The sequence below is a fragment of the Centruroides vittatus genome, unplaced genomic scaffold (assembly GCF_030686945.1).
Source record: "Centruroides vittatus isolate TY-2023 unplaced genomic scaffold, ASM3068694v2 scaffold_149, whole genome shotgun sequence".
Lineage (NCBI taxonomy): Eukaryota > Metazoa > Arthropoda > Arachnida > Scorpiones > Buthidae > Centruroides > Centruroides vittatus.
Window position 1 is genome coordinate 2102613 of NW_027122681.1, and position 15182 is coordinate 2117794.

The 15182-nt window shown below is 30.4% G+C and overlaps 1 protein-coding gene and 1 long non-coding RNA gene across 5 annotated transcripts in view; one reads left to right on the plus strand and one right to left on the minus strand.

Moving 5' to 3' along the window:
* Positions 1 to 2097, plus strand: part of LOC136987300 (uncharacterized) — a 74427-nt gene extending 72330 nt beyond the window's left edge. For both annotated transcript variants that reach the window (XR_010882603.1, XR_010882602.1), the window contains one exon: positions 1985 to 2097. This is a non-coding gene — a long non-coding RNA (uncharacterized lncRNA). The remainder of the gene's footprint in view (positions 1 to 1984) is intronic.
* Sms (spermine synthase) lies at positions 35 to 13571 on the minus strand. Of its 3 annotated transcripts, none has more exons than XM_067285012.1 (12): positions 13450 to 13571; positions 5893 to 5993; positions 5659 to 5785; positions 5498 to 5585; positions 5360 to 5415; positions 2209 to 2384; positions 1947 to 2103; positions 1784 to 1871; positions 1578 to 1689; positions 1431 to 1510; positions 442 to 557; positions 35 to 368 (listed from the first exon to the last, which is right to left on the minus strand). In XM_067285012.1, exons 2-12 carry the CDS (start codon positions 5951 to 5953, stop codon positions 335 to 337), a joined length of 1095 nt encoding a protein of 364 aa, XP_067141113.1. In that variant the 5' UTR covers positions 5954 to 5993; positions 13450 to 13571; the 3' UTR covers positions 35 to 334. The 3 variants fall into 3 exon arrangements, with proteins under 3 accessions (XP_067141113.1, XP_067141111.1, XP_067141112.1); XM_067285010.1 differs by having other exon boundaries at positions 2209 to 2408; XM_067285011.1 differs by lacking the exon at positions 13450 to 13571 and adding an exon at positions 6153 to 6206 and having other exon boundaries at positions 2209 to 2408.
* Positions 13572 to 15182: the final 1611 nt, after the last annotated feature.

Sequence of the window (15182 nt, forward strand, 5' to 3'; positions counted from 1 at the left end):
AATGTAACGGGGAAATTAAGTTTAGAGGACACCATTTTTGATCATTGGTAATTTTAATAATCCATTATCCCATCAAAAATTTTAACATTCTAGATGTTTTTAATATAAATTCTTTAATAAGGAACTGAAAATAATGGCACTACACGATCACAATCGATGTATCGTCTCGAGATCTCGTCATACGACACGTGGCATGATAATGGAATTAATTCGATTACTGGCCGAGTAATACTTAAGTGACTTAAAAATGACTAAATTAGATTTTAAAATACTTCGAGATTTCAGGAGACAAAATTTTCATAAAATTTGAAATGGGAAAATAGTTTGATATTTTCTAATTTGCTCTCCAAACTTCATAAAACACCCAGCTGATTAGAAGTTAAGAATACAATAATTAAATATATTTTTTATTACAATTAGAAAATGCAAAAAAAAGGATACTTTTCCATAAACGACGGCACGTAAGCACTGTGATTTTTAAACTGTACTTTATATGGAAGACTTTTTAACAATTCTTCATATTTTGTTAATGCTTCTTTACACACGTCGCCAATTGCCTAAATGAAGAACGAAATGAAATTTCTTAATACAATGGAAATATAATATGTACTTGTAAGTCCTGGACAGTTTTCAAATGTGTATTACGTGCAAACAGCATGCAATATTTAATTTGTGTTTTGTTGGTTTCTTTCAAATGCAACAATGTGTTTTACTGGCAAATGGTGTTTTTCGACGGCATTAGAAGAAAGAAAATGTGACACCCCACCCGTTTGAATTTGAATCTGGTATAAATACACTATAGCAATGTATATGGTGGGAATGGGACCACTCCCCCGCTATCCTCCTGTATCAAATAATTTATTTAAATAATATAGAAATCTTTAAAAATATTTTAATTATCATTTTGCTGCAGACCCACAATAAACTGTAAAGACTGCATCATCCATATCATTATAATGGTAACACCTTTCAATGGCCACCAATTTTACAGTGCAGAGTTATCGTGCAATATTCAGTATCAATGTGCCAAGGTGGCAAATGAAGTAGTGTGTCCCCTCTCTCTACAAGTTGTTAGCATTACTGTCACTTAAACTGACATTGTTTTGTAAGAATTTTTTTACCTAAACGAGGTCAAGGTCGGATGTCTAAGCTGGCAAGCTAATGGTTCCATTCTCGACGCTATCAAGAACTGCTGGAACATTATGGGCACAGGAATTGTTTTGCAGTTTCATTATTGTAGGTACTCAAGTCCATAAATAAACATTTTAGTAATTAAGAACATTGTTTTTATTGCTCTTTCTTGACCCAATCTTGCCAACCTCCGAGCAATGCCAGGTGCACACAGGTAATTTTACTATAATATGCAATTTTTACATAATTAAAAAAACTGTTCAGGACTATACGGACATTCTGTATATTACATTACTTACATGATTTAAGTATCTGCCATTGGGTTGCAACAATTCAAATGCCATACTAACAATAGTACGAATAAACTGCCACAATTCTCCTGTTCATAAAGATGAAAGGTTACTTTTTAAAAATTGGTGTTTTTTACTAATCAAAATAATTTATACCTTGTGGCGATGTAGCAATAGGAATATCTGTGAGATCGTTAATAACGTAATCAAATTTCTTTCCTTTCTGTGTGTACTCTCTCATAATTTTGATACAGTCGTCGACAATAACCTAGAAAGAAATTAACGTATAGTTTCTGTCTCGGTACAAAACTGAATGGCAAGTTTTTCAATACCTTGATTTATGTCAACGAACCAAACTATACCTCATAATTTTCACCTTTCAATTGATCAAGGGCATCACCGCATGCACCACGTAAATATTTTTTACATGCATCTATCACAACTTTATCAATGTGGAAAATATTAAGGAACGTAAAACAATTAATTTAAGATTAAAAAAGAAGTAGAGAGATAGAGAGAAAGGATATATCAACCATGGTTATAAATTTTGGTTTCTCTTTCAGAAGCTCATACAGAAGACCACCATCTCCACCACCAAGGATTAATATTTCCTTGTTACAGTAAGACAAATCACCACGTTTCATAAGACCGTGAGTATAGTTTATATCGCACTCGCCTAAATCTAAAATATGCAAGAAAAAATTTTGTTTTACTGTATATAAATTCTGACTAAACTTAATAGTTTCATTAAGAAAAAACAAAAACATTCTTATTAAACATTACTCACTTTGCAAATCGTCAAGAATCAAGCAATTTCCTAATGTCGGGGAATGAAGAATCTGGACACGTTGGTAGGGTGAAATGGCATCGAACACCACTTGGTCGAAATCATATTCTAAAATACGTTCGTCAGACGAGGTAAGGTATAACGGAATTCTACTTCCTCGCTTTAGCGGCGGTATCCTGACAAAGAAAGACTGACTGAACCTGTCGTGACCGTGTTTGCATTCCGTGAAGAAGGGAAACCGTGGTCGCATTCCGAGGTGAAGGGGAAACATCGGGAAAAGGAAACAATAAATAAGCAAAAATAAAGGGAAAACAATTGAAAAGCATAAATACTGAAACTTGTATAATATATAAATTACACTTTTCTTGGAAATAAGAAAAGTGTTTATTAAAAAGTTTATGAAGTAGATATAGATTAATGTGATTCAACTTATAATCTGTATTTGTGTTTGCATATTTAGAAATATATGACTAATCTACTGTACGTTATGTACTTCCAGCATTGACCAATTTCAAATAAATTTATTTAAAAACATAATTCGTTATTTTTTCCAACTACACAAGTTTCATTTTATGCAAACCAAATTATATGATGCAAAATCAGGATATAACAAAAATAAATTACACTTATGCAAAACAAAAATATATTAAGTTGCTGCACTAATATATCTGAGTGTAATGTATAACTTAGTACTATTTTGATAACAGTAATATAACCTAAATGAAGCTTCCTTATAATTTTTTAAAGTAAAAAAAGGGTATGAATTAATTTATGAAAAACGTTAACTTTTATAAGAAGTTTTCTTCTCTATTACACAATAAATAATTGTCATTAAATATAAGATATGCAAATTATTTATTATTTCGACTAGAAAAAGCTGATCCACTTAAGAGAAAATTAAGTCATGCTGCATTTTTTCCGTAAAAATCCAGTAATTAGTGGAAAAGCAGTTAAAAGAAAAATAAAATCAAAGTTTCCATAATTATAGTTTGAATTACACTGTTATTCAGCCAGTTTGTCATTATAGGCAAGTTCCAAAATGATTACAATAAGCAGATTCTACTGTATACACAAAATTTCAAATCTAAAATGTTATCTTCAGTATTAGAATAATAATAGAACACTAATGGTGCTCACAAATTATACCAAAAAGAATTATAATGATTATATTTATGAATGGAAATGCTAGTAATGAAATATTGATATGAACCAATAGAGGTATACTTCGCCTTACGTCGCTAATTGGTTCCAGGAGAGGCGACGTAAGTTGAAAAATGACGTAAGTCAAATTTATTTGTGTAGTTACGACGCAAGTCAAAACTACGGTGGAAAACGCCAATAATGAGCACATAAAGACCACTAAATAAGACGACAACACAGAAACACAGATGTTTTCATGTTTCGTTCTCTAGGATTTATAATGATTATACTTTTAACACTTTTCTAGTGATATTACAACTTCAATATTTGTGGCGGACGGATGTAAAGTCAAATAAAATGACTTAATAAAAATATCTGTTTACGTGTTTTTACGTTTTAATTATCTTCTTTACTCGCCATGTCCAATCACCAGGAACAAACTATTCTCCACAGCAGAGATGACCTTTCTTTAGAGGCTATGCCTCTGCCAAATTATGTAAAACAGTCTAAAACGTCCACTGGTGACAATCCCTTCACAATTTAAAATTATAAGGGATTGTCATCGGTGAACATTTTAGACTGTTTTACATAATTTGGCAGAGGCGTAGCCTCTAAAGCAGTGGTTCCCAACCGGTGTTCCGTAAGCATGTCCCAAGTGTTCCGCAGATTTAGTCGCAAATTGGAAAGTGTACAATCGTATTCGAGCCGCCGAATATCAAAAAATTAAAATCATAAAATTTTCATAAACTTAAATATATATGTACGACTCGTACTTATGGAGTGTACTATTGTTTCGAATAAGATAAAGGCAACGATAAAAACTGAATGAAATATGTAAAAAACATCAGGCACAAGTTTCCCATTAAAGTTATTTAGATATATTTTTTCCTGTCTTAGAACTGGCGTTAATAATATGAGTAGAGATTTTGAATTAAAACTGCTAAATTCTAATAAAATAACTGATGACAAGCTTATGTATTTCATATTAACTTAAGTAAGTGTTCCGCTAAAGAAAATTGCTCACAAAAGTGTTCCGCATCCTAGAAAAGGTTGGGAACCACTGGTCTAAAGAAAGGTCATCTCTGTTGTGGAGAATAGTTTGTTCCTGGTGATTGGACATGGTGAGTAAAGATATTTTTATTATCTGTTTACGTGTTTTTACGTTTTAATACTGTATTTCCGCCAGCCCTACTTCACAAAAAAATGACTTAAAACTTTATTTTTATTTTTCCCATATACTTTTTTGATAAACGACGTATAATCAAGAATGACATAACTTGAGGTATACCTGTATTTTTTCAAATTCCTTCACAAGATGTACTGTATAATGAATAATAGATTCCATTTACTATTAATGTAAGACAGTTTTTCTTATAAAATAGTTTTAAATCTTTCATAAAAATATACATTTAGTTTGAACAATTATTATTACTGTATTCAGGAAATTTATTACAGATAATCTGATTTAAAAATCATCGGTTAATTTGGACTCCAAGATTTTGAAACTATTTACATTGAAATATTATATGAAGAAAAAAGATTTAAATATTCAGACGTTAATGTAGTATGTGTATAAAATTTTTTGAGAGTTTTTAAGAATCTAATGTAAGCTTTATTCAAAATATTTACTACAGATATGCAAAACATAAAAAGAAAAAAAAACCAAATATATCCCGACTAAAAAAACAGCAGCAACTGCAACTAAATCAAGGATTGCAACATGCTATTATAAAGCATTCACAAGAACTCTGGATAATGTTTGGGAAGAGGATTAAAGAAAACGGTGCAGAACATGCTTAATATTGAAAACCATGCAGTCGAGTTAAAAATTTTCCGATTTTATACTCACCACTTACCTTCATTTATTTAATCATCTTAATACTTTAAAGAAAGTGTGATTTTTAAAAGTCTTTTTTTTTAATTGGTATAATAAAAGTTTACCTTGGGGGATTACTTTTATCATATTTAAAAGTGCAATCTAATTTTTTTATAGACTAGAAACAAAACTCACTTTTCTACTTGACTCTCCAAAAGTTCTTGTAGCTTTTTCCGAAGTCCTTCAAATTTCTGGACGGAAAATTATCTCTGTTATAATCTGCACACTGTATTTAAATAAATTAAATTTAAAAAAAAAAAAAAAAAAGCATACAATATCATTAAATATAACAGCATCTTGATCTCCTTCCACTGTTAAACTAATCAATCCACGCTTGTAAGTTTTTAGGGTACAGGTAACACTAATGTAATTAAAAAGAAAATAAGTAAAAACAAACAAACTAACTAAAACATTACTATAGAGAATGCACTTACCAATTATCGCTCGTTCCAAAAACGACAAATGATTCTTTACCGCTATCAAGAAAAATTTCTTGTAATCTTTTAAGGGAGTAAGTTTTAAGGATTTCTTCAATACTTTGGATAACAGATGATCTTTGTGCTAAGTATTTTGTGTAAATATAACATTAAAACAACTTTTTTTAAATTTTGCAAAATTATTATTAATAATAAAATGAAATAACTGAGTGATAAAATCAATAATAATACCTGAAGTAGACATTAAGGAGGGGTCCACGTGTATATCCAGCATTGCAGTCTTGACAGACATCGTGATTGTGAGATAGAGTCAGCCTCCGCAAACAAATCACCTAAAGCAAATAAAAAAAAATAACAAATATCTTTTTATTTACGATCGAAAATATATTATTAGATACCAAAGAATAAGAATTTTAAATGGAAGAAAAAAACAATAAATTTAAATGAAAAATACAGTATTTACATAAAGGGCTATTTAAAAATTCATTTACATTAACATACTATATCTACTTATAACTTTTTCTGAGACAAGACAGACTATCAACTGAAATGAAAGAAATACACATTTGAAAGTATTTAATACTTTCAAATTTAGCAATCAGTAATTTGCTAAATATAATCTATAAATATTTGATTACCAAACTTTCATTTTATATTGAAAGTTTATGAATCACAGATAATAGGAATATTACTAAGCATATATCACCACAATTGACATTTCTTTGTAATTAACTAAAGTCAACAAAATACATAAATGTCTGAGTCATCATTTTTCCACAAAAAGCTATATTTATTCCACAATGACTACATATTTGTTCATTTCACTTGGAATGTATTGACTGCAATTTTAGTTACAACAAACAACATAAAAAGGTTAATAAAAACAACCTTTAGCCATCCATCTTGAGATATAAAAATTACTATTCCTTTACTTGAAGATGATTTTTTTTTACCATCTGAGACATTTAGTAAAGATAGATTACAATGAATAAATATTGCTTTGATCATAATTATTTCAAACTCTTATAATTTTTCTTAGATATACATAGTTTAGTGTTATTGAGCTATTTCACTACAAACCACAGATACATTTTTCATTAAAAAAAATATAACAAATATTTTTGGCAATGAAGAAGAAAAAATAAACCTTCTATTGACAAGAACTCGAAGTAAGATGTAAGACTAGATATTATCCTATGAATTTTGATACTTAATAGTAGCAACTGAACCTTTCAATTTTAAAATATTTGAAATAAAACTGAAAGTTATAACTGCTTTATATACAAAACTACTTGAATTTATATATACTGTATTTACTTGCATATAAGACAAGGTTTTCGTTCATTTCTCACTGCTTCAAAATCCTAGGTCATCCTATACAAGCGAGCAAAGGATTCTTTGCATTTTTTGCAATAATTTCTGTGAACAGTGTCTATTTATCGTAAGCTGGCACCTACTGGAAACAAACTAAGATAAACAAAAGGGGGTTGTATCAGTTTAAACATACGTCCATCAATTAAAAACCACGTTGCATCTCATTTGTCTGCAGAAAATACTTCATCATTACTTATAAAATCATTAGTGAAATACAGGTCACATAACTAATATGAAATAACTACATTTATAATCATTGCTAAGTTGTTATTTTTAATGAATATTCATTCTAACCATTCTGAATCATTAAAAATAAACTTTTTCCAGTTATGCGCATTAGTGTTTTGATTTTGTTTTCCATTCATCACATTAAGGCAAACAACCATGTTTGTCTTAATATATGTGCATTTGATAATATTTTATTTGTGATTAAACAAAATAAATTTATTAATACAATTCTAATTTTTTCTTTATTTTGATCTTTAAAGTCACACCTCGTCCTACATGAGAGATTGTCTTATATGTGAGAAAATACAATACACACACACTACAAAAACTGCTTTATCAATTTGTAATTCTTTAAGTAAACATTTAATAAGTTGATATACTGCTAACCATAAAGAGAGATTTTTTGAAATAAATTTTATTACAATATTTTAGTATATACAAAACTTCTATGTATATTTTACAAGGGAAAAAGAAAATCTTTAAAACTCATTTCTTCTTTAATTAAACTGGAATATTTTTAAAAGCTAAATATTACCTAAAAATTTTTTCATTATCCATTAACCGTGTACAATTTTTTAGCAACTTTTAATCCCCCCTTAACTGTCGTGTATAGTACTTTTGGCAACATCCTTTAACTACATGTACAATGGTTTGCAAACCCAACATTGAAAAAATTACTTAAAAAAGCTTTGCAATTATTTTCTAACATGGTTTATTCAACTAACTAGTAAGCAGGCATATAAAAATAAATCCATATGTCAATAATAAAGTGCTAAAAATAGTTCAGGTAGACAAAGACTTCACCCTCTCCCTGCCTGTCATATACAATGATGTACTTTTTGCAACCCCTACCTACTGTCAAGTTTCCTTTTTATAAAAACTTTGATAATAAGTAATCGTCACAACGTAAAGAAAATTAATTATATCTTACTTTTAAATATATATTAAATAAATAATTTTTTAATTTAAATCATTTTATTTTTAGAACTTAATTTTTGATTAAATACTTTTTCAAAACAGATTACCACAACATCAAAAATTGCATTATTTAATGAAAGATGATAAATTATTATTCATTGCATCAACATATTATTTAAAAACAGAACTAACATGTAATAAAATATAATCAAAATACAGTTTTATTGATTTTCTAATTGCCACACACAGTGGAATCCTGTTTATTCAGATTATAAAATGCAATACCCATGTCAGAAAAATAGACACAAGTAAATCCTATAAATGCAAAAAAATCGAAAGAACTAAGATTTGTTTCCTATGAATCACCATATGACATTCATTGTTATGCATGCCAAGGGAGTGTTCTTTGAATTTACTTAAAAGATTAGATAAGGTTCAACAAGGATATTAATATTTTCAATTTTAAAAAATTGCTATTTTCTTTTTGAATGAAAATGCTGTGCTTCTCGGGGCAGTCAACGTGTTAATAAGTTTATTGTTTGTAACCTCACAAATTATTATTCACTCAAACCCTAAAGTTTCTATTATCTCCCCAAGTTTCACTCATCTTCAAACATTTGTGAAATAAAGTAAACACCATGAAAGTGACATCTAAAAGGAAAGAAAGTGGTTATTATAAAATAACATAAATAATATCAACAAGACTAACAGTATAGACTTTAACAAATTTTTCTGAATTTTCAGTCATCTGAATTGGACCCGGTCCGAATTGAGTTGGATAAACGGGGTTCCACTGTATATATAAATTTTTCTTTTTATATTTTTTGATGAAGAAATTGAAAACTAAGTACATGATGATTTAATTTATCATACATATGGCTTAATTTGGAATTGATTTGACTTTTATCCTAGATATATTGCAGTCAAAAATGCTGAAAATATGTAGGTGATAAAATTAAAGCCATATGATCTGTTGAATTATGCTACAATCAGGCTGTTAATAATTAAATACAGAGATAAGTAATAAAATTCCGGTTTATCAAAATAATAATTTTGATAACTTAAGTAGCAGTAGAAAAATAGTTGCTTAACACGTTAACTGCCATACGACATGCCGGCTGTCATACTAGTTAGGGCCTCGCAGAACCATCCGACTGCCGGCCATCGCTAAACCAATGTAGTTTCACTCAAGATTAAATTATCCTGGCTTCGTAAGACGTAGTTTTACATCCTAGTGGTGGCCTCTCGTGGACATCTATGAAGTTGATTTCTGATTGCTGGCTGTCGTCGTTTTTTTTAATAAAAAGCTATTTTATATCTAATAGTGTTTTTTTAATAGTGAATAGTTAAAAAAAAGGAAAAAATATCGAAAACTAGTTTAATATTTCTCTTTTGTTACATATAAAGTAAGTAATATTAAATATTTCACGGTCTTATAGTCTCCAGTTTCAGGCCATACGATGGCCAGTCATCGTTGATATATTTTTTTTATCTTCACTCTACCGACTGTTATATAATGACCCTTCTATTTATATCATAATAAAATATTAAATATCAAATTTTCTCATTGTGGCCTGAAAAAATGGAAAATATCACATTACAGTTAGCCTGATAAAACGCAAAATATCATATTACAGGTGGCAGTTAATGTGTTAATGCCAAATTAGGGCCACAATTTAGCATTAAGTCAACCCTACTACTATAGTTAAATTTAATAAAGGTGATATTTTTTATGGGCCTCTTGTGTCCCTTCAGATCTACTTAATTTATCTGCTAACCTCTTTTGGCAGCCCTAATAGCAGATATAGAATGATCATCTTACACTTTGACTAAAAATATTTATCAGAAGAAACCATTTGCTTTAAATCTATTGTCAATTCAAAAAAAAAATTTTTTTTTCAAAACCACAATGTTCCAAAATCAACAGTTATTGCTAGACCAGATTAGCTTAGCCAAGTATCCCAACAACTGTATATAGTAACTAAAATTTGTTAACTTCAGTTCTAAGCTAATTATATAAAACCTTGTTATACGCTGAAAAAAATAATCATAAACTTTACCTTCTGATATGAAAATACACATATTTGTATGTAAATATATTTTTGTCTTCTATTAATTATTCTTATCAATCTGTTACTGTATTTTACGGACTATAAGACGCACTTTTTTCTTCGAAAAATTGCCTCCAAAATTCAGCTGAGTCTTATAGGTATTTTTTTTAAAAAAATTGCTTAAAAATTAAGATGCATCTTATAGTCCGTAAAATACGGTAAATATTTGTAAACATCCTCTCATACATATACAGTACAGTAGACCCCACTATAACACAAGTTCATATAACACAGTGAAAAAATTGCAATCGTGTTCCTATAACACGCTAAAAGAGACTAGTATAACACGGTAAAACGTCATTGCCGACTCATGTTGCAACAGGATTGGTTGAATCTGGACCAATAGCAGACATTGCACAAACCGTTGTGTTTAAATGAGCAGCGGACCTACTAAAAACAATTTATTATTCAATGGCTATAAAAATTATATTTATATTAATGATGTCTCCAAAGTTAAGTTATTTTTCTGCAAAAAATTCGCTGATCAGAAAACACACCCGCCGTTCGATGAACCACTCCGTGACGAAAACAAGCTTAAGCAATGGCATCATCAAACGGTGCACACTCAGTAACTAATCCTACAATTTTTTGTTTATAGCATAGTTTATATGGATTATTCCCAAAAAATTATACGTGTTTTGGAAATGTTGAGTCAAATTAGTTTAGAATCGATTAATTTCATGGAAGAAAACCTTTCAAACAGCCATAGCCCCTAAACTGCAACGTGCTGGGCTGTGATTGGCTCATGTATTTAAGTGACTCGTACAACACAGAATTCATATAACACGGAACGTATCCACCGTGATATAGGGGGGTCTGCTGTATATATATTATAAATTATGCTGATTTATCATATAGTGAATATACATTACTGCAAGATAGTAAGGTATCATGCCAGTGTATTAGGATACTGGACACGAGATTTTTATAAATTTTTACTAATAAAATTTATTTATTTATTTATTTTCATTCTAAGAATGTCTAAATATAGTTTGAGCAGCACAGCTCAAATTGTATTGGTTTGTGGTCCACAAACCAGTACTGTGACCTCCAACCATTTAATAATAGGCTGTGATGAGATTTCACTTAAAATTAATAAAATCATTTAAATTATGAAATGTAATATATAAAAAAGTCTTAAATAATAAACACATGTTACTTTGGTTTTACTTTAAGTATTTAGTGGGCTGATGATCAAAAACCAGCCTAGAAAAATACTTCAAAAATAGCCCACAAATCTATTTTCCAAAATGATTAGTAAGAAAATATAACAAAATTTGGTTCTAATCAAGTCTAAAAAAAAAAAAAAAAAAAATGCATTCAAACTCTTTTTTCCATTGTATAATTATTTTTATTTAATTCCAGTGGTGTGTTATAGCTTCATAATGCCTACGCAAATCTGAACTCTGGCATCCCACATACAGTACCAACTTCAGACATTTTTCTTTGAGAAATTATTTTCTTATAAAAGATCGGTTTGGGCTCTCTGCGGGTGGAGACTTTATCCCGTTGGCAAAAAAGGCAATTGGCCAATGTGCTGCCATTTTAACTTCACAAAAATACCGATCCAGAAGGGATTAAAAAGAAAATCCAGTCCTCAAACAACGTTTGAAAAGCATGGCTGAAATGGTCAGAGTCAAAAGGCTGTGCGGACGCACCTCCCGTTATTTACGAAATTCCCTGAAAAGCCCATCATAAAACAGATTGCAACCAAATGTAATTTATGAGTTGCATGTTTTTAAAATCTTAGCCCTTTCTATGAATTTATGGCGAGTTAAGTGCTGGCCAGTAGTCAAAATTACATTTTTTTTTAATGTAACTAATTTCTAAAATTGGCATTGTTTCATACTATTTTCTATTGTTTATTTTAAACAATTACAAAAACTGTGTCATGTCTTGGGGACAATCAAAGGAAGTTGTGTAGATTGCACCCTATGGAGTTTCGTGACTGAGTAATATATATAACTCTGGACCAAGACGATTTCGACAATACCCTACTTTTGGACCGGAGACGAAAAATAAGATAGTTATCATATTTACGATTTCTTGCCTTTAAAATGACAAAGAATGCATTGTGAGAGTTTTCCACTAGGTGGTGTTTGACTGTTTCTGCTCCAGACGGACTTCTCCCGGAGGGGAGCCACCGGCAGGCTGCCCAGTGTTTAATGTCACTAGTTATTGATTCACGTGCTGGTTCTTGAACAAAAGAAAAAAAGGAAACGTATACTGAACTATAAGCAGTCCCACTTAATGGAATACTTTAAAATGGTGTAGAATGCATTGTGAAAGTTTTCCACTAAGTGAGACTGCTTGTAGTTCAGTATACGTTTCCTTTTTTTTTTCTTTTGTCAAGAACTACCACATGAATCAATAACTAGTGACATTAAACACTGGGCAGCCTGCCGGTGGCTCCCTTCCGGGAGAAGTCCGTCGGGAGCACGAACAGTCAAACACCACCTAGTGGAAAACTCTAAAATGGCAAATAATGCATTGTGAAAGGCAAGAAATCATAAATAAGATAGTTATCTTATTTTTCGTCTCCAGTCCAAAAGTAGGGTACTGTCGAACTCGTCTTGGTCCAGAGTTAAGATATATACTCAAAAGTCACGAAACTCCATAGGGTGCAATCTATACAACAGCTCAAATCAAAAATTTGGAGGCCTTGAACCTAAGCCCTACTAGCCCTTATATTATCAGTGATGGATTTATATACTATATTAGAATAGAGGAGACTTCTAAAGTCACCTCTACTATTTCTTATAACTACTATAATAAAGAAGTTTTAAGGGAAATAATTCATCAGAAAGTAGTCATAATATGAGTAATGTTTAGTTTAACAATGACCACCGAGAGGGCGCTGTTTTTAGTACTAATTTATTTGTTTTAAATAGGCTATATATATAATTTTTTTTGCATAATTTTAAAATCAAATATATTAAATAAATTTAAAATTCAAAAAGTAAAATTATTTTATATACAGTACTTTCGATTTTTCCCTCTTTAAGCCTATACAAACATGGAATAACTGTTTAATATTAATCCATTGTATCGGCCTTGGTTTTATTCCTTCTAATTGTAATAAATAGTAAAAGTTGGCCCGAATATAAATGCTAAATCTGTACTTAATGGAAGTAAGACGGGAGGGAAATCAACTTACTCCGGGTTAATAGCAGCACCATGCAGTTCTAAAAATTCTGACGAGGACGTCCTCTTGACCCAACAACCTGTCAATGGCAGACGAAGAAATCTCCTAAATGCTTAACGCCAGATGGCGCCTATTAAAATGGAAAATCATCTTAATTACCGCGCCCGTCCAATGATTAAATAAATTTTATCATCGCGCGAATTAATTTGACTAATACGAAATTTCTTAAAAATATACTTTTAAATAATCACTTACTGTTAATTGAAGTTTCACTTGAGTGGCCGCGCTTCCTTCTGAAGGGTCCCGATTACCCGCTGAAATTTTTATAATTAGTTACATTCATATAAAAACTGTTTTGGTGTATAACAATGAGTAGAATTTACAGCCAGAAATCAGATTTAGGAGTGGGCATCCCTGACACGTGTCCAGTAGTCTCCAAACAGAAAACATAACACAATATAGATTCCCGATGCCCCCGCGTACCCGACAGTTCGCGGGGCGAATAGCAAAATATCTCGAGTCAAGTGTACGTAAATCCATCCCCATTTATAGATTTAATTCTCAAATGCATTAGAAACGACTTAAATACACGTACACTTATGATATATTGATAAGTATTAAATACAGTTTCCATTGTTCCGCGCTGTATTTTGAGCGATGCAACTCCCTTTATTTACACGTGATTTATGTATTAGTAATTGAATTTATACAGTGTCATAATATAAAAATTATTGTATCAGCTTTGAGATCAACTGATTTCTACAGATATAGAAGGACGAGGGGATAAACGCCATACAATTTTACGCCTTTTGTTACGCACACTAATCCGATCCCCGTTCCAGTCAGGAATAAAATCATGGAGGCTAGAAGGGGCAAAATGAAAGATGTCGGCCTATCCTCTAGCCAAATTACTTTTATAGTTCTCAATTCTTTATTAGACTTAAAATAACCCGATAAAATCCGGCCGATTGTTCGGTTATTGATGCTCTCATACATATAATTAGTTTAAAAAAAAAAGCAGGATTAAAGCTATATTAGAAACAAAGGCATTAATTTGTGCCTAATCATTCCAGTTTAAATGATTCGTCATTAATCATCTTTGTCTCAAACTTAAAGTGACTATACACTAATGTATAGTCATAGTGAACTGTATAACTTGGGTTGTACCAGTACGTTCTTGGAATGAAGTTTGACCTTGTTTTTTTTATTCATTTCTCAAATGATTTTGACATTATATAGAATACAGTTATATAACACAAACTAAAGCAAGTTATTGTATAAAATTTGACATTCAAATGAGATCCAAGGGCCAACTATTGTAAATTCTACAGACAAGTTGACCTTTATGTTCTTATAATTCTGGCTTCAAAATTTAAGTTTTTTTCCATTTGTCAAGTACAAAATTGGATTTATAAAATGGAAGAATTTAGCTTACACTTTGCTCTCACCAATATCAGCAACACAACTAACTAATTAGGAAACTGCAATGTTTAATATTCCACTTAATTATAAATAAAAATCACTAAACAGTAAGAAAAAAAAACTTCAAAAGCTGCTAGTAAATGTAACCCATTTAATAAATTTAAGTTTTATGAAGGTATTTGACTTCCTCTTTAATTTAGATTTTTCCAGAAACTTTCGGCAAATACCACTTCGAAAGTCTGACTTATTTTGGTGTACAGTCACATAACTACCGATTAATTGTATTTAAAATTAGATTTAAACATTTGAATTTAATTAAAGTT

Bases quoted from the DNA above. Each gene is read 5' to 3' on its own strand.
- Sms (XM_067285010.1), bottom strand. From the start codon at position 5,953: ATGTCTGTCAAGACTGCAATGCTGGATATACACGTGGACCCCTCCTTA. The intron at 5,586-5,658 runs GTAAGTGCATTC...TAATTACATTAG, and splicing joins TTTGGAACGAGCGATAATTG to TGTTACCTGTACCCTAAAAA. The intron at 5,416-5,497 runs GTATGCTTTTTT...TTTTCCGTCCAG, and splicing joins CTGTTATATTTAATGATATT to AAATTTGAAGGACTTCGGAA.